Source organism: Passer domesticus, chromosome 1, assembly GCF_036417665.1.
Source record: "Passer domesticus isolate bPasDom1 chromosome 1, bPasDom1.hap1, whole genome shotgun sequence".
Taxonomy (NCBI): Eukaryota; Metazoa; Chordata; class Aves; order Passeriformes; family Passeridae; genus Passer; species Passer domesticus.
The window spans coordinates 157027163-157047512 of NC_087474.1; the positions used below are offsets into that span (position 1 = coordinate 157027163).

The window sequence follows — 20350 nt, forward strand, 5'->3', positions numbered from 1 at the left end:
GTTTCATCTCCAGGCTTTTGTTTTGAAATCCCTAATTTTCATGGTGTGTTTATTGATTTGAGCTGATAAAGCATTGGGTAGATCAAATAGCTTATTAAATTTCAGGAGAGTTACATCTCATCCTGATTCCATAATTTAGATATTTTGTTGCAGAGCTATACTAGGTTTGGGTGTTAAACCACCTTTTTAATTTTATTTTTCAGTGAGTACAAACATGGGTTATTCCTGGGTGGAGGAACATTACTGTTGCAAGCCTGGACTGTGCCCAGTCTCACCTGGAACATGGGGAAAAGGTGCAGCTCCAGTGACATGGTGGGTGCTGTCATTTGTGTTTTGCTCACTGGAAAGGTCCCACCCAAGCCCTGTTTGTACTCAGTGAGCATGGGGTGTCCCTGTTGTAGAGATAAGGGGGAGTGGGTGACACTGGGGTGGCACTGCAGGACTGGCAGTGCTCGTGTGGCCCAGGCTGCAGGATCTGGCTGGAGGGATCAGTGCAGGTGATTTCAGGCTGTGCTGTGCAGCTCCTAGGGGAAACAGCAGCACTGCTTTTCAGAAAGATTATTTTTCATTTGATTTCACTTTTTCTTGCCAGTAAAAGATTCCTGCAAACACTGAGCTTTTAAATTAAAGGGAGTTAATGAAAGTGTACCTGTGGTAACTATTACCAGGTCCCTTGTACATTCAATAGTCGCATTAAGATGATTTCTTATTATCTCTAAATCCATTCCAGAGGTATGTTCTTGCTGTTACAGCCCTCCTGTGCACCATTGCAGGTGCAGGTTTGCTGCCCAGCATGGCAGATAAAATACAGTCCAGCTGTGTTGTTACAGCCCTGACTTGGTTTTTCAATTTTTATTTTTTTTCTGAGACAGAGGAGCTGGGGCTTACCAAGAGTCCTGCTCAACCTTGCCTGTGGATAAAGCATGTTCTTGTATCCACATCCCCTGGGCATTCCTAATGCAAATAGATACTTCACCTAAAAGGAGAGATCTTTTGCTCTAAGAACAGCAATGCAGTTTTCAGCTGAGACTGTGCTGCGTTGTAGGAAACAATATTAAACAAGACAGAAATGGAATATTATTTTGGTATAGACAAGGCTGTCGCAGCCTCTCCAGTCCCCTGAATGGATTAGGGAGGGTTTACTAGCAAGGCAAACTGTCCAAAATATACTTGGTGCACTGTCAGACACAGGCAGCCCATGAAATACACATTTTCATACAGCAGTTGCTTCATTTTAATTGAACCAGGCTTTCATCCCTGAGCTCTTCTCTCTGATACAGATGGGGAGTTTTTGCCACTTTTTTAGTTTTGGTCCAATTCTGAGTAATTGATTGTTCCTAATTCACAATGCCCTGGGTTTTCCTGGGGGGAATATTCCTTTACTGAGAGATCAGGTCAAACACTAGAAGCAGCTTCCCAGAGAAGTGGTCAGTTCCCCAGCTTGTCAGTGCTTAAGAGTAATTTGGATGACTACCTTAATAAATTGATTTAATTTTTTTTTCAGCCCTGAAGTGGTCAGGCAGTTGGACTGGATGACCATTATAGGTCCCTTCCAACTCAAACAGCCTTCTTCTCTTCTCTTCTCTTCTCTTCTCTTCTCTTCTCTTCTCTTCTCTTCTCTTCTCTTCTCTTCTCTTCTCTTCTCTTCTCTTCTCTTCTCTTCTCTTCCCTTCCCTTCCCTTCCCTTCCCTTCCCTTCCCTTCCCTTCCCTTCCCTTCCCTTCCCTTCCCTTCCCTTCCCTTCCCTTCCCTTCCCTTCCCTTCCCTTCCCTTCCCTTCCCTTCCCTTCCCTTCCCTTCCCTTCCCTTCCCTTCCCTTCCCTTCCCTTCCCTTCCCTTCCCTTCCCTTCCCTTCCCTTCCCTTCCCTTCCCTTCCCTTCCCTTCCCTTCCCTTCCCTTCCCTTCCCTTCCCTTCCCTTCCCTTCCCTTCCCTTCCCTTCCCTTCCCTTCCCTTCCCTTCCTGTTGTTGGACCCACAAGCTGAGGGTGCCTGGTCCATTTTCTCCCTTGCTCATGTCATTGGGGTTGTTACACACTGTGGCTGTTACTGCCTGCAGCTCCAGAGCCTCCTTTCTTAATGTGAATTACAGTATCCACAAAACAGAGGCTTGAAAACAGTTAGGAGTTGCCTTTTTATCTTCAGGTGGAAGTGAGAAAAAGAGCTGCTGAAGTGTTTCCTCCTGGGAAAGACTGTGAAATAAAAATAAACTTTGGGTCAAAGTAAGCAAAGCCATTTCTACACATGTGTGAGACAGTTGTCTTTCACTCCTGAGCTCTGTGGGCTGGTCTGAAGAACTTTGTCCTTCTAGGTAGCAAGAATTTTCTCCCAGATCCCCTCCCACTCTCCCCTGGACACAAGCAATATTTGGGAATTTCTGAAAATGGCAGAGCCACCACTGCTTTGGAGTGCCATGGAGCTGGGGTTGGCTGTGCCCATCTGCAGTACCAGGGCCTGATGTGCCCTTCAGTGTTTGGAAAAGGATCTGGGAACCCCATCAGCAGTGCTGAGTGAGATGTGGCATTTAACAAAGCTAAACTTGCTGCATGGCAGCTTCACATCCAGCATTTCACGTGTGGCACTGGGACCGAGTACAAAGATATTGTCACTAAGCAACAAAACACAGATTTTGCAGGAGACAGTGAGGTGATAGTAAACCTCCTCTCCTCCTGCCTCCTCTCCACTGCACCAAGGCCACCAGAACCAGTCTTACCTGTGTGGTGGTGGGGAGCCAGCAGTGGACAGGAGTGTTGTGGACTAACTGAACCAAATGTGCCAGGTGTGAAGGGAGAGGCCAGACTGGCAGGAGTCTCACTGTTCTCTCAGTGCCTGACCTTGGAATCAGGCAGGCAGCAGAGCAAGGCAGGAGCTGGACAAGCCATGAGATGTGCTTGAACACAGAGAGGGAAGACTCCATCCATGGCACAGGATGAAGGACTCTCTCTGAGCATTCCAAACTCAGAAACCCAGGGCTTGAATGAACAGGAAGAATGGTGTGGTCTATTTGCAGAAAAGAGACACTGAGAACAGTGAGGGCTATGAAAAAAATTAATCTGATGCCAGAAAAAAATACCCTGAAACTAAAATCTACATAAACTAGGGGAGAAAGAGGTTTGGAAGTGAGCAAGAGAGCACTGAGCAAGACTGGAGCAGGGTCATTTTTGGTATTGAAAGCTGACATTTGCCTGGTCTGTGGTCTGTCCCCAGCATTGCTGTCCTTTGCCTTGCCACCAAAACAACCAGCCAGTGTCCCCAGCCCAACGAGCAGAGGCAAACTGACCCCAGTGATGATGATGGGTGGCACATTTCCATTAGTGTCCTGCATGTGCAAACAGATAGAGTGTCACCTCCCAGCTGCCAAAACACTGCTGCCTTATCTACAGCACAGCCAGGGGTGCAGGGAACAGAGAGAGGGAAAATATGACCATGTTCATTCAGGAACAGCTCAAAAAGCCTCTCAGCTGAAGGTCTCGTCAGGGCAGGTGTGCACAAAGCTGAGATAAAGCTGCAGCAGGTTTTCCTCTTCCCCTGGACATTTCACAGGGGTGCTCCCCAGGAGAGCTGCATTTCCCCATCATGTGGCTCCTTGCTGACAGGCTGCCCTGCTGGCCCAGAAGGTCACTCACCCATGGTGGGTGTAGTGAAAAGGAAAAGTACTGGGAATGAGACATAGTCCTCATATTTGTAGCACAGCACCTGAAGTACAAACCTGAGCCCCATGGAACTGCATCCTGGATGGGGGGAAAAGGGGTTTGCTCTGTCTGATCTGCAAAGAAATGAGTCTCCTGTGCTCAGAGCTGGGGTTCAGAGGTGTGTCCCTGGGTCCTTTGAAACTTTCAAACACATTTGCAAACTTCATCCACATTTGATGGGACAGGACATGGGGATTTATAGGACAAAGGGGGGTGGTTCTAAACTGACAGAAAATAGATCACTCATTAGGAAAAAATTCTTTATTGTGAGCATGGTGAGGCTCTGGCAGAGGTTGCCCAGAGAAGCTGTGGATGCTCTGTCCCTGGAAATGTTGAAGGCAAGTTTGGATGGGGCTTTGAGCAACCTGGTCTAGTGAAAGGTGTCTCTGCCCATGGCAGAGGGTTGGAACGAGATCCTTAAGGTTCCTTCCAACCCAGATCATTCTGTGGTTCAAATTTATCTCATCTGAATACACTGGTCAGATAAGTGGATGTCTCCATGTCAGTTTATCACCCTGGCTTCTCTTTGCCACTGGAAAAACCCAGGCATTTCAGGTTGGAAGCTTTTCTGATGCAGGGTGGGTGCTTCCTTACAGAGATCCCTTGCCCTGTGGATTTTTTGGGAAGCACAGATTCTGTGGCTTCTGCTCATACCCAGTGTTTTTTAACAAAGAGATTTGTGTTAAGAACATCACTGATCACTCCTGGTTTTTGTCTCAACAGGGCTTGTGTGAGCCTGAGCCCCCAGCATGGACAAGCTTTAGAGGATGTGATTTTGTATTGAAACCAACAGCAGCAACATTTGGAAACCTACATGAAAGGGAAAATCTGGTTGGTTCACCCAATTCTTGTGTTGAAAATAATATTCCAAAGCATTTGCACCTATTTTGTCTTATTTTTGTGTGACATTTAAATGCACATTATCCATGGGCTTTCTTCTGATACCTCATGCAAGTGGCTAATATTGATACTCAATTCAAATACTACAGAGCTGGGCCAGGTCCCAGTGCCCTCCTGAAGAGACTTGTGAAGACACAGCCCTGGCCAGGACTTCAGCCAAGGAAGGACAGGAGCATCTTCTTTCTCTTCCATTTGTGAAGAATCTTCTGAGACTCAGCTCTGCACAGGAATGAGAGATGGATGGGATGGGATGGGATGGGATGGGATGGGATGGGATGGGATGGGATGGGATGGGATGGGATGGGATGGGATGGGATGGGCAGGCTTTATGCCATCCTCCAGGGTTATAGAGGATGCCATGCTAGGGAAGGACAATTCTTACCTGGCCTGCCTTGTGCTGAGAGTCTGCAATGTCACCATCTTCCCTTGTGACATCTTCCATGTAAGCAAATGGCCAGAGCTGGATGTAGGGTTCATTTTAATAAATTATCATGTTCAAATCTTATTTCATGGCTCTTCTGTTCTTCTCTTTACTTCATTTACATTCACATTACTTTTGCACTTGTGCTTTCTCCAGGGATCTGCAGGCACCCTGGCTGGCAAGGTGACATCCTGCTGGGGTGACATCCTTCTGCATCCCTGGACTCCATACCCCCAAAACACACTAAACACATCTGCAGCAGATGGGAGCACATCCAAATACTGTATGTGTTCCATAAAAACTTTTAATTCTCAGGAGCCTGTGGCCTTCCTCAAGCCAGAGGTGATGAAAAATACAATCATTATTAAACTGGTGAATTGAGAGTTGGGGATGGGGGGGAATTTGTGTTGGTGTTCTGCTGGTGCAGGGTTTTTTTAGGAACAAAAAAAAGGATGAAAGGGGCAAAAGTTCCCTGTTTCACAGTTCCTAAGGTCACACTTCATATTAAGGCTCCATTTACAAAGAGCACATAATTCCTTGATACATGTTGAGGTGATTGATGAATCATTTATTGTGTATTGCTATTGAACTGCTGGTCTCCAGAGCTGTGATTTAACCATCTGTAATTCCTGCAGCTGCCGTGGACACGGCCATCGATAACGCTGGAACACAAAGTATTTGTGTGCATAACGTGCTTACCACATCTAACATTTATGAATGCTTTATAAACAATTTATAAATGAAATCTTAATATACAGCATAACCTATTTTTAATGTTGTGGCAGTTACATAACCTGTTTCAACTTGGTTCATCTCAGTCAACTTCGGACACCTTGTGGAGGTGTCTCTGTTTGTAGCCCTGTACCATTTCCCTCTGCATTTTTTCCCCTCCTTTCCTCCCACTGCTCATTTACCCCTGTTGTGCCCCAAAAGTTCTGTCTGGGATACTGCAACCTCACAGGCTCCAGTGTGATGATGCAGCTTCACACCAGCAACTCGTTCATGTGTGCACACACTAAAGGAAAACACTCCCCTGCCTTTTCTTTGCCCTTTTCAACCCAAACCCATTGCACGGGTTCAGCCTTGTGTGGCCACACAAAGAGGTGACTCAGGAAAAGGAATGGGGAGGGAATGGCATCTCTGCTCTGGATCTGAACTGTTGGCACAGGAGTGGAAAGCAGATGCCTGAATCAGACTGTGGCATCACTTCAGCCACCGGCCTGGACCGGTTTGTAGGACATGGGGCAGACTTTGGAGAGAAGAAGGGCCCAATTTCTGACACAGATTAGTGATGACACCCTCACAGTCATGAACAAGATGCTCATTGTTAAATGGTTTCAAAAGTTGGCCTGATTTCTCGCTGGCAGTGTCTACATTATTTTTTTCAAGCTGATCCAGGCTGAAGAGGGGCTGAATCTGCTCTTCTCCAGCCACGGCACCAGAGAATGCTGTAACAAATTCTCTGCAGAGGATCCATCCCAGAAATGGTGCTGAGCTGCCTCATTGTAAACACAGGCCTTCCCTTATGCCAAGTCAGCAGCTCCTGAGGAGTTTTCCTGTGGCTGTGAGGATGGGGAGGCTGGGAGGATGTGCAGGCACCAGCTCTTGGAGGAGAAACACTTGGAAGAGCAACCACAAGCAGGAGTGGCTGAGCACTGCTTTGCCTGGTGCACAGTGCTGGGGACAACGTGGCTCCCCTGGCAAGTCTGTGCATCTCATTTGCACCTCCAGGGTGCATTTCTGTGCTTGGTATAGCCACACACTGAGCACATCTTGGCCTGGAAGGATCTTTTGCCCTCCCAGACTTGTATAAATGCAGTGCCAGATTTTGGTGAGATGCCTTCTCCCTGTTCCAGGGTTCCAGGGAGCCAGTGGTGATGGCCCAGGCAACACAATGGCATGTGGGCCTCCATGTCAAATTTGCAGGTTCAGATGAAGATTGTCCCTCTGGACACGGGGTCAGTAAATTTCCCAGGGAGGGTGTGACTGAATTAGCTGCCAAAAGAGAGCCTATTAATGTGTTTTTATTGATGTGTTTAACATTAGGCACATGCTTGTATATCTGCTTGGATATCAGGAACACAGGGACAGGAAGTGAGCAATGTATGTTAAATGAGATGTCACTTACACAAAGTCCCACTGTTGTTAGGGAATTGATGCATCCTGAACGCAGTGGCCTAAAGCATCCTTCCAACAAGAAACGTCAGATTGTAACAAAACAGACAAGATCCTGTTCAACCAAAATAGCTCAAGATGCTTTAAGGAGAGCATCAAACTCCAGTTTAGCAGCTGAAATTAGGTTTGAAGCAGTTTTTCTCCAACATGAATAAAGTGTTAGGAGGGGTCTAACAGGGATGCAGAGAAAGGAAAAAAAGAAAGGAACAAGTTGATCCTTTCTGTTGGGACCAAACAAAGAAAAGCAGAAAAGTGCAGTGAGTGGAAGAGTCAGTGGGAAGGATGAGGTGAGAAGGAGCAAGATGAGAGAGCTGAGAGCTAAAGAACCCAAGAACCCTGACCTAACCCCAGAAAGAAACAGCTATCATGGAACACTTGACACAAAAATTTTGTTCAGATCTTTTGTGTCTTCTGTATTAAGAAAAGAGCACGAGAGTTTGCAAAGCTCTGCAAAGCAGCCACCTGTAGGAAAGCCTTCAAATCCCCCCTGTGCCCACACAGCTGAGCTGCACACCCAGAGCAGCAGAAGGCTTGGCTCCATCCCAGGAGCTGGCAGCCAGCTCTGCTCTGGGGTGTGCAGGGCAAGGATGGATGCACAGCCCCACCCCAGGGACAAACAAAGTGCCCACACCCAGAAGGAGCCAGAGGACTCAAGGAAGGGAGGGTGCAGTTGCCTCACTGAGGAAACCCTAAGAGTTTCCAAATTGGGAATCCAAACACAGGAGCCTCAGGACTGACAGAAAGAGCTCAGAAAGGGCTGGGCATCCAATGTTTTTTTAGTGCTTGCAGTCAGTCTTCCAAGATGGTCCTTCCAGCCTTTGAGCTGTTTCTCAAAGGATGGAAAGGATGAAAGAATCATGGGATGCTCTGAGTTGCAAGGAACATTTACAGGTCTAATTCCAATCCTCCAGCAACGAGCAGGGATCTCCTCAGCTGGATCAGGTTGTTCAGAGCCCTGTCCAACCCAGCCTTGAATGTTTCCAGGGGTGGGACAGCCATCACTTCTCTGGCCAGCCTGTGCCAGGGCCTCACCACCCCAACATCAGACACTGAGGCATTTCACAGAGTACAGATCAAGCCCAGTTGGAAAGGATCCACAAGAATCAGCAAATCCAACTCCCCCCCTTCACAGGACCATCCCCAAGAGTCCCACCCTGTGCCTGACAGCATTGTCCAAACACTTCTTGAGCTCTGTCAGGCTCTGGGCTGTGACCCCTTCCCTGGGGAGCCTGTTTCAGCACCCAGCCACCTCTGGGTGAAGAACCTTTTCCTAATATCCAACCTAAACCTCCCTGGACACAATCCAGAATCAAGAGATAAGCATTATTATCAGCAAAACCACACAAGAACACAACCAAGAACTACAGACTAAAGAGACTGGCAGAGGTGTAAATAACAAGCCACAAGGATTTATTCAGTTAAAGTTACATAACTTATGCTTCTCCAGTGCATTCATATATGGGGTCAACATCTGCTCTCAGCAATGACCATTTAAATTAGGAATAATTTATTGCAGCCACTGGTTTGTATCAGATTTACAATGAACAGTTCAGCTCATCGTGTTCAAAATAATTGCTGGGTGTTTCAGAGAAAGAAAAAGAAGTTTTCAGAAAAGGAGAAAGAAAGGAAAGCAGATAAGAAAAGTATCATCCTTCTTTCAAGCAGTACAAGGACCAATCCTAACAGCAACCCCAGTGATTTTAAGCACCTTTCCCTCAACCCCTCTCCAAATTACACTAACACTTAAATATTTTCCTTCTGGACAAGTTAAAAATGATCCCCAGAAGGAAGAACTTCTTGTGTTCCGTCTCCCTCACCTAGACAAGTAGAAGTCTGAGAAAATTGGGGAAGATATCATAAATGCCAAAAGCAACTAAGTGTCCAAGTTGACAAGGGACAGACTAGTTTGCTATATAATGAACAGATAGACCTTTAAGGGTCATCTCACACATAAGAACTTATATTTATGTGCACATATGGCAGATTTATAATGGCATATTGGATACCTAGAAAATATGCAGCCAGCTTTTGTTATAATAAAACCTGTTCCCATTCCAACAGCTTCAGTGGGCTCTAGATAAGGATTCTTTATAAGTAAAAGGCACAGGAATGTTGCATCCCAGGACAGGCTTCACAGAACAAGACCCTTTCTTCTCAGAGAATCAAAAATTAGTTAGAGAATAGTCCCTTAGCTGGGTAAATTGAAGTATCCTGACTGCAACAGCCTCTACTTTACAATATTTTTATTTCAATGTGGTCCTTACAAAGACTTAGTTGTATTCCTAGAATCTGCAGATTATCTTCTGGGAACGCTGAATAAAACCCAGTTTGGATTTTATTGCAACATAGTACAGACACTCACGTCAAAACCAAGCTTTTAGAGAAGAGTACTGGTTTAGTTCCTGCTCTCCTTGGATCTTATTTTTCTGGCTGTTGCCTATCCAGTGACAGAATTCAGCCTCATGGCACAATCTGGTCAGCCAAGCTGCACCAACACAGAAAAACAGACCCAACTCAGCTGCTGGACCCTTTTTCCAGGGGTGTCTCAGGCCCAGAGCCAGTCTAAGGAACAGTTTTGTTACTGGACCTCACTGGCACCTGACAGAGTAGGGAATCATTACAAACAATAATCTCAGCAGGGCTCAGATTTTCATCAGGTCAAGACTGAAATCTTTCACTTTCAAGGCTGAGTCCAGAGCCACAGCTCAAGCACAAACATTGATAACACAGCCACAACACAGGTTTTTAGAGATAATACCCTGCATACACTGGAAATGCAGCTACCATTCTACAGCCACAGTTCCCACAGGTTGGGAATATATTTAGGATGAACAGTCCCTCACAAGCATGCAATGAATGGAGTTTGGAGCATTGTCTTTCCTGTGGGAAACACCAATCACATCTAAAGTACCCCTGGGCATGATGCAGAGAGCCAGAACTGAGCAGGAAGGGTCAGGCCAGGCATTCAGTGGGAGCCCATGTTTGCATGATTCTAAAGAAATAAAGACTCTCCAAAGAGGTTGTGCATGTAGATTTAGATCATGTAGAGCTAATTGGAGTGTCCCTGCCACATCTGTGTGTTTCCACCCCCAAAGCATACTACCACCAAATTTAACTATGCATTTAAGAAAAGACTGAGATAGGTTTTAAACATATGGTCCACGAAATAATGTATTAATCACACAGCTAAGACATCTCCCTGCTTTACATGGGGTAAAAACATGTCTCACTATACAAAAACATTATTCTGAAAAATAGGCTAAATTATCAGTACATTCAACAACTACTCTCACACTCAGGAATTCCATGGCCTTAACTGCCAAATAATTAAACTTAAAAAAAACCCCAAACTTTAAGAAAACCAAAAAAAGGAAAAAACCACATACATTTAAAAAGCAGTATATTACTATGAAAAATCTGGTGAAAGAGTTTGCAAAAACTCATGAAAAGTTATATTAATGATCATCTGATTAATTCTCGTGGAACTTTAAGAGTCTGCAAATGTTTCAAGTGACTATGACTGTGTAGAACAGAACTGTGAAAGCCTAAATTCACAGCCAAGCCTTAGGCAGCCCAAAAGTTGGCTTATTTATTCTCTCAAGGACAAAACTCTTTTGCTCTTCCTCACCCTCTCTCCTTTCTAGTTCATAGATCTGCCAAACTAAAGGCAGTGACTTTACCAGGAGCAAGTGGCACTGGGCTCAGGGGAGGGAGAGAATAACTGGAGGCTATTCTTACTTTCAGTACACACTAAAAAGCACCACTACTGCCATTTACTACCAAAGACACCAAATTCTCAGCAAACAAATGAACAAGAGCAAGCCAGTGAACAAATCTAACAGAGATCTATATCCCAAGGGAACATGCCATGGGTCCAGCACAAACCAGGAGGAATTTCATACAGATACACAAATCTTACTGAAAAATGATCAAACAGGATTATTCAAACAGGATTTAAGACCTTCAAACACATTGCAAAATTCAGCCCTCAAGACTCTTTCAAACCACTGATATCAATGGAGCATATTGAAGTATAATGCAAATAGTTTCAAAGGCTTTCTGAAAACAGAGAAAAACTTCAGCATAGTTAAAATCTCTCTCTCTCCCTCTGAAATTAGCTAAAGCAGCTGTCCAAATGACTATCAGCCAATTCAGAAAGTGTTCAGCTGTTCCTCCAAAGAAGAGACTGTGTCCTGGGGTTGGACAGAAACAAGCTGGGGTCAAGCAGAGGATGTGCCAAGCACTGCTGTGTGCTGTGGGTAATTAAGTACCACACAGTGCATTTACAGCTTAGCTGGGGCCACGGGCTCTGTAGCACGGATGTGGACACTGGGAAGGCAGAGCCAGGACAGAGGCAGCTCCCTGCTACAGTTGTCTTCATGGAATTTGATATTCAGGTAGAAATCGCCCGTGTAGAGGAAGAGAAGTGCTCCAAAGTACACAGAGTCTTTGGTTGGCTTTACCTGGCAAAGAGAATACAAAAATCAGCACAAATACACCATCAGCAAAGCAAATTAATTGCAGTCTGCAATTCATTAGCTCCTTCAAAGGGTCTCAGAGTACTCCAGATTCACATCTTAATAATGCTTTCATACAAAAAGGAGTAAACATCTCATCCCTATTCTAGTAAAAATGTTACTTTAAAAAATTAATCCTGTTATTCACTCATGCAGTGAATCTGTGCCACAGCTCAAAACAGAATATGAACCTTTAGGAGTCACCAAACCAGAATTTGTTTAAGGTTGAGATCACTCTAAATCTCTCCTTAGACTGCATTTACCAACATGTCTATTAAAGTTCTAAATCATGCCTCTGAATTAATGTTAAATACATGGTTTAAACGCCATTTAACAGCTTAGCAATAAGTAAGTTCATTTTCACTTATTACTGAGACACAATCTCACTGCAAATTCTAATCAGGAACTTAGATGACTATCATTACAATAATGAAGTTTAGCAAGAAACTTCTCAGAAACACTAGCCATCCTGATTTTACTTGTCCACATTAAATATACAGAGTTCACACTGTTTCTACATTTATGTATCTTCTTTCATCACAAATCCATCTACAATCCATATCTTCACAACAAATAATATATCTCCGTCCATCATTTCAGCAAGACACTTCAGTAATTTCTAACTTTAACACTCCCACCACTGTTCAGCATGTGATAATGTTTGAATTAATATCTGCTTCCACAAGATGTTAAATCCAGTTTCAGGATGCCTAGAACTGAGTTACAGCAAATGCAAAACACCAAATCAACACAGAGCCATTCCACTGGACGGAATTTTTCCAAAAGTTGTGAAAAGGCAGCTTCATCCCAGCAGAAGAGTCCCAATAAATTCTAAAGCTCAGAGACAGATAATCAGGGCTGTTCTCCACTACAAAAAAAATTCATTATATGGTAAACTGGGACATGAACAATGGGGTGTGAACTGGGGAAGTGCTCATGGACACCCTTTGCTGAAGGACAAGTTGCCACTGCTTGGGAAGACCAGAACAGGGATGATTGGAAGGTCATGGTGGGGAAGAGGGGGAAGGCAAATGACCAACAGAAGATTTCATGGGTATAGGGAAGTCAAGAATATTCCAGAGAGCTGAAAACTCCAGTAACCACCTTCCACAAGGCAGATTCTGTGTAGCTTTCAGAAGTGAAGGGAATGAGCTGTTTCCATTTTCTCCTGTACTAGGGTTTTTTTTGGACCATCACTGCTGGGTTCTTTAGCCAGGAGACATCATCCTGTATCATCCCCCTGGGCTATCAGTCTGCTTTGTTGGACCTCTGGAAGAAGTTCAGAGAGGACCACAAAGTTGCTGAAGGTACTGGAGCAGCTCTTCTATGAAGAGAGGCTGAGAAAGTTGGGCTTGTTCAGCCTGGAGAAGAGAAGGTTGAGCGGAGGCCTCACAGCACTTTCCAGTATTTGAAGGAGCTACAGAGAAGCTGGAAAAGGCTCTCCATCAGGATCTGTAGTGATTGGACAAAGAGTAAGGGCATCAAATTTACAGAGGGGAAATTTAGGATACATATATGTAAAAAAAATTTTAGTGTGAGGGTGGTGAGGCCCTGGCACAGGCTGCAGGGAATCTATGAATGCTCCATCCCTGGAAGTGTTCAAGGCCAGGCTGGGTGGGGCTTGGAGCAACATGGAATAGGGGAAGGTGTCCCTGCTGGAATGAGATGAGCTTTAAGTTCCCTTCCAACCCAAACCATTCTGTGCTTCTGTGACTCTGAACTGCAGCTCCTGCACAAGGGCCTGTCTGCTCACAAGCAGACACATGCCCTGAGCTGGAGAGCCCAGGCTCCCTTTAGTTTTGGTGCTGAGCACTTCTGCTGACCTACAGCAAACTTGTATCACCATCTTGTCATCCACCTGAGGGATCAGAGCAGCCACAGCTGTTCCCCTGAGCCCGTCCTTGGCATCTCCCCTCCTCGCTGGGTACAAGCGCCTGCCCTCTGGCACTGCGTCTGGACACCCAGAACAGCATCCAGCCCTGTCCCCTCCTGCTCCCTTCCCCTTCCCCAGGGCTGCCTGCCTGATTTCTGCCTCACTGGAACTGGTGTGGACTTTCCTCCAGAGGCAGGCACTAATGCCAGCAGTGGGTGCAGGTGAACAGCAAAAGAAGCCTCCTCAGCACCTTTAGCTGTTTCAAGCTCCTGGTCCATTTCTCCTGATCTGGCTGCACCAGGAAGGAATGTCTGTAAGAGCACAGCTCAGAGCCCTTGGCAAGCAGGAGGGTGGCTCCAGGCCCATCAGCATCAACACCAGACATCACACTCATGGTTTGGGCTCTACCCACATGTGTTGTGCCACCACCACTGCATCAACACTTGTGGTTTGGAGAAGAAACAGGGAAGCAAAATGAGCTTGAAACCTTCGCCTTGCTCAAGTGCAAGTGGCTCTGCAGAAGTTACAAAATGTTTCCTTCGAAACAGCAGCCAACTTTGGAAAGTAAGGCTGAGTCTCCAGTGGGGCTGCCTACAAACATCCCCAAAAGATCAGACATTCAGCTGCAGCAGTCAGGTCAGTAGAGGGTCACATCCAGCCCAGCTGCTACACCAGGCACAGGACTGATTTTGAGGTTAAACCTACATTTAGGGTCCAAGGTATCCAAGCTCCTTTTGTAAAAGGAGGATACCTAGTCAATGAGACAGTGGAGCAGACACAGAATGGTCTCCCTAGGCAGCAGAGCCAGAATAGAGTTGCCTAAACTCAGGTAATGGGATGGGCTAAGGCACTGAGACGCCTGCACAGGACTGGGAAGATGCCCAGGATGTCTTACAAGATTTCTGGCAGCATCTGGTGGCTGGTAGGATACCCACAGCACCTGTATGGTGGCAAACATCTACTTTTAGGCAACTGAGTCTCAGCCCTGTGTTAATGAGCCAGGTTCTACCTGCTGGAGACCACACCTCCGTGGACCCCTGGTAACCCCTCCTCGTTCAGGTGTCTCAGACTGGAACTGAATCCACCCAAACATCTGTAAAGTGGATGTCCACATCTAAGCCAGCTGTTCAACACAAGGATTCACCTGATCAAATGCAGAATAAGGCAAAAGTTCCCTAAACTGCCTAAGCTCTGATGTCCTGCTCAGCCACTCAGAGTGGCTTGTTCAGGTGGTCACCTCTGGAGCTGGCATGACACACCACGCCAGTGTCAGCCTGCAGTGCCTGACCCAGCTCAGCTGTGGGGAACACAACTCATGCCTGACCCAGACCAAATTCCTGTTGTGCTCCAGTCCAGCAGTACACAGTTCTGGTGGTGCCACAGCCCTGATCTGTGCCTGTGTGTCTGTTGAATCATTCACCAGGATGCTGACATTCCTGAGCCAGGGCAGAGTTAAAATGGGTTTTTATTAAAATTCCACCATTCATGGAAACAAAGATGAGCAGCTTTTACCTCAGAAAATAATGATCGAAAATCAAGGGAAAAAAGTCCACATTGCTCCTTTGTTCCACCAAGATAGAAGAAAAATTAAGTTTCTAGCTGCATCCTAATCCTTCCCTGATTTAGGCTACCATGTGGGACTGCGATTGCTTAGAACTAATTACTACTTATTTATACTGCTGTAGTACTTAGGGAGCTCAGTTGGAGATTAGGGCTGGTGCCAGCTACTGCTCGCTGCCCCAAAGAGTTTACAGTGTGAATAAAACAGTGCCAAGAAAAATAATTTGTTCCAGATGGGCCACAGAGGACCTGCCAGAAGTGAGCAAATGTTCACCGTGGCTTCTGAGCTGATTCAAAATGACCATCTACTAATGAATTTCTCCTCATCTCCCACTACCAATCACTTGAGCTTGTGTGTGATAACACACACAGGAAAAAAATCCTGCTTGAGGATAAGTAATGGCACAAGCAGGGACAACAAGAGAGGATGAATTGCTGAGACTTACAGGATTCTCCACAGAAGGCAATATTTTTGATTTTAATTTGGCAAAAAAAGCAACTCTGTCTGATCAACTAATTATTCAACAAAAAACAGAGGTAAGAACTAAGAAAATTTAATAATAGGGCAAAAGTTAAACTTTATGTTGTGAAGCAAGATAAAAAAATAAATAAATCCACTGTATTTTAATCGGTAAGTTCCACTATGTTAACTCATGTTTCAAAATCACCCACTGAATAAAATATGTCAAATATTTAAGTCACAATGGAGAACGTCACTTTTTCTGTCAAATACAGAAAAAAGTAAGGTTAGCCAAATTAGAAGTTGTGCTTAAAAATGCAGACTTTACTTAATTTAAAATGCATGGAAATAACTCAATATCCTTCAAAATTTTCCACAAAAGACTTTGCTTTTTGAAGTACCATATCCAGCAGAGACTTTGTGACACAAACCCAGGCTGCTGCATTGAACTGAGGTAAAAGCACAGAGGTGAAAAAGCATCATTGCATTACTTCCAAGATAAATCTCCTAACTTGGACTTCAAGCCACAAGAAAGGGAAATTCAAAACCGTGTAACTTTTACCCTTTCAACAATTTATATTCACACTGCAAAGCAGGCATGTGCATCCTGAAAATTCCCATATATGTCCCTTGTCTTCCAGGTAGCAGTAGAAACTGCTTTGAGACTTTTTAGTCTGGAATCAAAAATAGGAGTGAATTTTTCAGCATGAGACTTAAGATTTAGGAAGGCAGAGGGCTCTATTGTGGTTTTTTGTACCAATACTGAAGTTTTTGCATGACAACAGAGTGAATTTTCAGGGTGTGTGGAGTATCTGCCCTTGCTGCAATACCTGATGCTCCCACTCGTTCTTGACCACGCACCAGTGATAAACCAAACCAGACTTGATTCTCCATCCTTCCTCCCACCCAGCTCAGCCCTGCAATAAATCATGTCAGCATCCTTGTGCCAGTGTCAGTGTGAAGTCAGCCCAATTAACTTGAACTGCTGACCAATGGGGTTTTTGCTAAACTGGACAACTTTGAACAAAAACAAGTTCTCGCAGCATCTGTCCTGATGGGCCTGCAGGGGGAGAGGGGAGCTTCTTTCACAAGCAGTGGGAAAGGGCAGCACCTCAAGCCACTTCCACTAAACAAGAAAAATAGTCAAGTGCCCATGACCTTGGGTTAAAAAAATGATGGGGACATTTTTAACAGCTTCCATACAGCAGCACTGAGTTGAGAACCAGCAGGGAATCTGGTCGAGTATCTCAAATTTTGTTTATAAAAAAGAGAAATTCTGGTTGTCTTTCATCTCACCAAGCCATGAGCTTCTTTGGTATTTTAACCAGTGCCTGTCTGACTTTTGGCCAAACTCAGAGCATAAGCACAGTGCTGAGCATGGTTGTTCTTCCTCGAAGCATCAAATGCACAAACCAGGGCATCCCCTCATCCCCCCCAACAGTTGGAACTTTCTGAAATCTATTTTCTATTCCTAAATTAGTTATGATGAAGGAAGAAAGGGCCTCTGGCAGACATAAAGGATTTTCTTCCACAATCAGGGCTCTACACCCCAAAGAACGTGACCAAGCCCTTTCCCTGGGCACCTGTGTAATGTCAACCACACACACTGAAATGTATTTCTTGTCCAAGAGCCGACACTTTGTTCATTTCACCTTTTTGTATGGAAAGGAGGACAAGCAGCACAAAACAATTCTATTTTTAACTTCTTGGGGATTGTGTTTACAGGAGAAATGTCAAAATACTGAGCAATGGGGCAAAGGCAGGGACCGTAACGTATGAGAAGGCTGCCTGGGCAGGCACCAGAGATGTGACCTCCTGACTTTTTGCCCCACAGGAGACTCAATCAGAAGGTAAGAATACATCACACTGACATCTCCCTTTTCCCTCATTAGCCTGGAGGGTCAGGCCCTTTGGCAGCTGGGCATCCAAACACCACCACTCTGATTAAAAACTCCACATTGTCAGAACCGGAGTCAAAGAAAGCCATCCCTGGATGATTTCTGTTGGCATATTTAAATTATTCAGCTACAAGAATGCAGTTAGCCCCCATTAAAAAGCAAGCTGATGGTATATTTCATGCTCATTAGCTTTTAGAAATATTTTCTTCTGTGATGCGTAATTGAAAAATATGCATGGTGACTATCTCTGTGATTAACCTTTAATTTCTTTCTAACTAAAGTTCACTTATATATTTAATTTTGACAGGTACATTTTATTACCAATCTGAAGAGCTGACCTAAACAAAGGTCCTAAGCACAATCCCAAACACTCACCCCATTCTTCATGTTTATTTCATGAGCTACAAGAAATGCTGCTCATTCCATTCTGCAGCATTGCCTGCAAATTTTCATTCCAGGTATTTTGTTGTATTTTTGGGAGGGAAGGATGTGGGAGAGAGTAGTGTTATCTGTATTTTCAGTGTCTTGCCTTAGGAGCAAAAAGCTCCTAGACTTGAATTTTCTAGAGAAATTGAGACAAAAATCATAATCTCAATTGTTTTAAAAAGGGGCACCTTTTTTGCCTCATTTTATGCATTTTTTATGGTTTTATAACAGTATGCTAAGCATCCAGAAAATGAACCAGCTCATCAGATTGGCCATTAATGCTTAGCACTTTCTTTTTGCAGTCTGTTGTGTTTCCTCAGGACCTGACTAGAACTGATTTGCTGAGTTCCTTGGCTCAGCCTGGGGAATGTTTCTTATGGACTAAAGAGAAAAAAAAAGTTATTTAAAATCTATTACTGCAGGCTGCGCTGGGTGACTCAAGGGACTGGCAATATGGTATTGAACATTCAATCTAGGGTTACCCATTCACATTCAGCCAGATCTGGAGTGACCAGAAATTGCAGCCTCTGATAATTTACTGGTGGTTTACATGGTAGGAAATTGCAGTCTTAAACCATTTCTGAGAGACCATTCCAAATGAATGCAGCAGCACTGTTAGCAATAGCTGCCATAATCATGGGGCTTTCCAAAAATTAATCTGCTTTGAAATGCACAATAGAGTAATGAGGCCCCTTTCAAATGCACATCACTCAAAATCCTGACACTTGTCACCAAACAACTCACGGTGTCGATGTGGAAGGTGTTGGACCCCACGAAGGTGATGGCATCCTGCAGCTCGTAGTTGTGCACCCCGTTCTGGTAATCCTGGTAGGGCATCATGGTCAGGGCAAAGGGCCCCACGCTGTGCTTGCTCCAGTTGGTCAACTTCACCTGCAAGGGGACAGGGTCCCCCACCTGGCAGGTCACCACGACGTCGCAGTCACAGACCTTGCCATCAACCAGGATGTCTGCAAATCAAGGAAATGAGTCCTCATTAGGCTGGGCACCTGCTTCAGAAACAGCATTAATCCTGACAGGAGGCTCAACAAGAAAAAAGTAACCTCAATGAAACCAGGAGTGTGGGACAGTTAATTCTGGGAGAGAAAACCCAGTGCTGTGCTGTTGTGCAGGGCACCTGCTTGAGAAAAAACAGCTCATGAGGGTCTGATATCTGTCCACAGCTGTTGAAAGAGCCATGAAAAAACCCAATTATGGTCTATACACAGGCAGCAGAAGATATTTTTTTTAACCTCCTCCCTTGAAGGCCAAAGCCATAGAGCATTTCTCATGGTTCTGCAAATCAACAGCATGAGGAGAAGGGAAATACAAACAGGAACCATCAATACAAACAACAGCTAGAGAGATCCAGGGCTGGAGGCTCATGTTCATGTGTTACAGCCAGAATAAATCCTTCTGTGTGGAGGTAAGCTTTTGGAGCAGGACACACATTGGCAGAATTTGCAATGTAATGCATAAATTAAAATCCAGATCATAAGGAAAAGAGGGATGTAAAAATTATACTGGAGTACTACAAGCTTGTTCACTTTTTGCACTTTAAATCACTCTGGGATTTCTATTTTTAATTTTCTACTTTTCTTTCCCTTACTGGGACAGCAGAAAATATAAAGCCTCTAAATTGGTTACTGCTGGGACAATGACAGCCAGAGTAATGTGTCCATTAACCTTGCCCATTTGCTTATACAGAACCAAAATGTTTCATTACCAACACACTATGAAATTGCCAGTCCAATTCCCTGCTCTGAAAGGGTTCCCAGTTGTGCAGTATTACTGTATTTTTCAGATGAGGGTTATCTCCAGTGCACTATTAATACAGGAACATTTCTATTTCACTATGGGTTCATGTTCAGAGATAAGAGAAAGCCCTGGGCACATGTAAGAAAGCATCCTTTGTGTGAATACCTATCCCCACAATCTCGTATGCCCATGAGGCATTTCCATCACTCCTGCTTCTCCTTGGATGCTTGCCTTTTGACATACATCATATTATTCCTCTGCATTGGATTTACATTAGTAATATCCCCTCTTCAAGGAAAGACACTATTTTTATGCTTCAGGAGTTTTCACAGAAAAAAAAATTACACCAAAGTGATTTTTTTTTAACTTAGTTTTGCTTTGTTGCCTTGGACAAAAAGTACAAAATGATGCATGTTCTTGTGATGCCCTTTAGCCTGGCAAACTGAACAAGCCTCAACGCAGCCACTGGATAAAAAACAAACTAAAGTTATTGCCAAAGAAGAAAAAAAGTTCAGAAAGGAACATTTATTCCAGAGGTCAGGCCAGCAAAGCTGAGGTACGCAGATGAAAACCTCTCCTTGACCAAAGCTGCCCAAATGCAGCAGCATCAGATACAAGAGGTTTAGCAAAAAGAGCACAGAAAAACCCTTCAGTGTTCAAGTTGGAGCTATCCAAAAC

At 44.5% G+C, this 20350-nt stretch overlaps 1 protein-coding gene and 1 long non-coding RNA gene across 4 annotated transcripts in view; one reads left to right on the top strand and one right to left on the bottom strand.

Annotated features, from left to right (window-relative positions):
* The first annotated feature begins 200 nt into the window (after positions 1 to 200).
* LOC135285761 (uncharacterized) lies at positions 201 to 4821 on the top strand. The gene is made up of 3 exons (XR_010350465.1): positions 201 to 312; positions 4411 to 4518; positions 4677 to 4821. It is a non-coding gene; the product is annotated as an uncharacterized LOC135285761 (long non-coding RNA).
* Positions 4822 to 8565: 3744 nt separating this feature from the next.
* TRAPPC9 (trafficking protein particle complex subunit 9) overlaps positions 8566 to 20350 on the bottom strand; it is a 448113-nt gene continuing 436328 nt past the window's right edge. For all 3 annotated transcript variants that reach the window (XM_064398425.1, XM_064398434.1, XM_064398414.1), the window contains 2 exons: positions 18662 to 18885; positions 8566 to 11646 (listed from right to left, as the gene is read on the bottom strand). In XM_064398425.1, the coding sequence (XP_064254495.1) occupies positions 11467 to 11646; positions 18662 to 18885 (404 nt within the window). In that variant the 3' untranslated portion in view covers positions 8566 to 11466. The remainder of the gene's footprint in view (positions 11647 to 18661; positions 18886 to 20350) is intronic.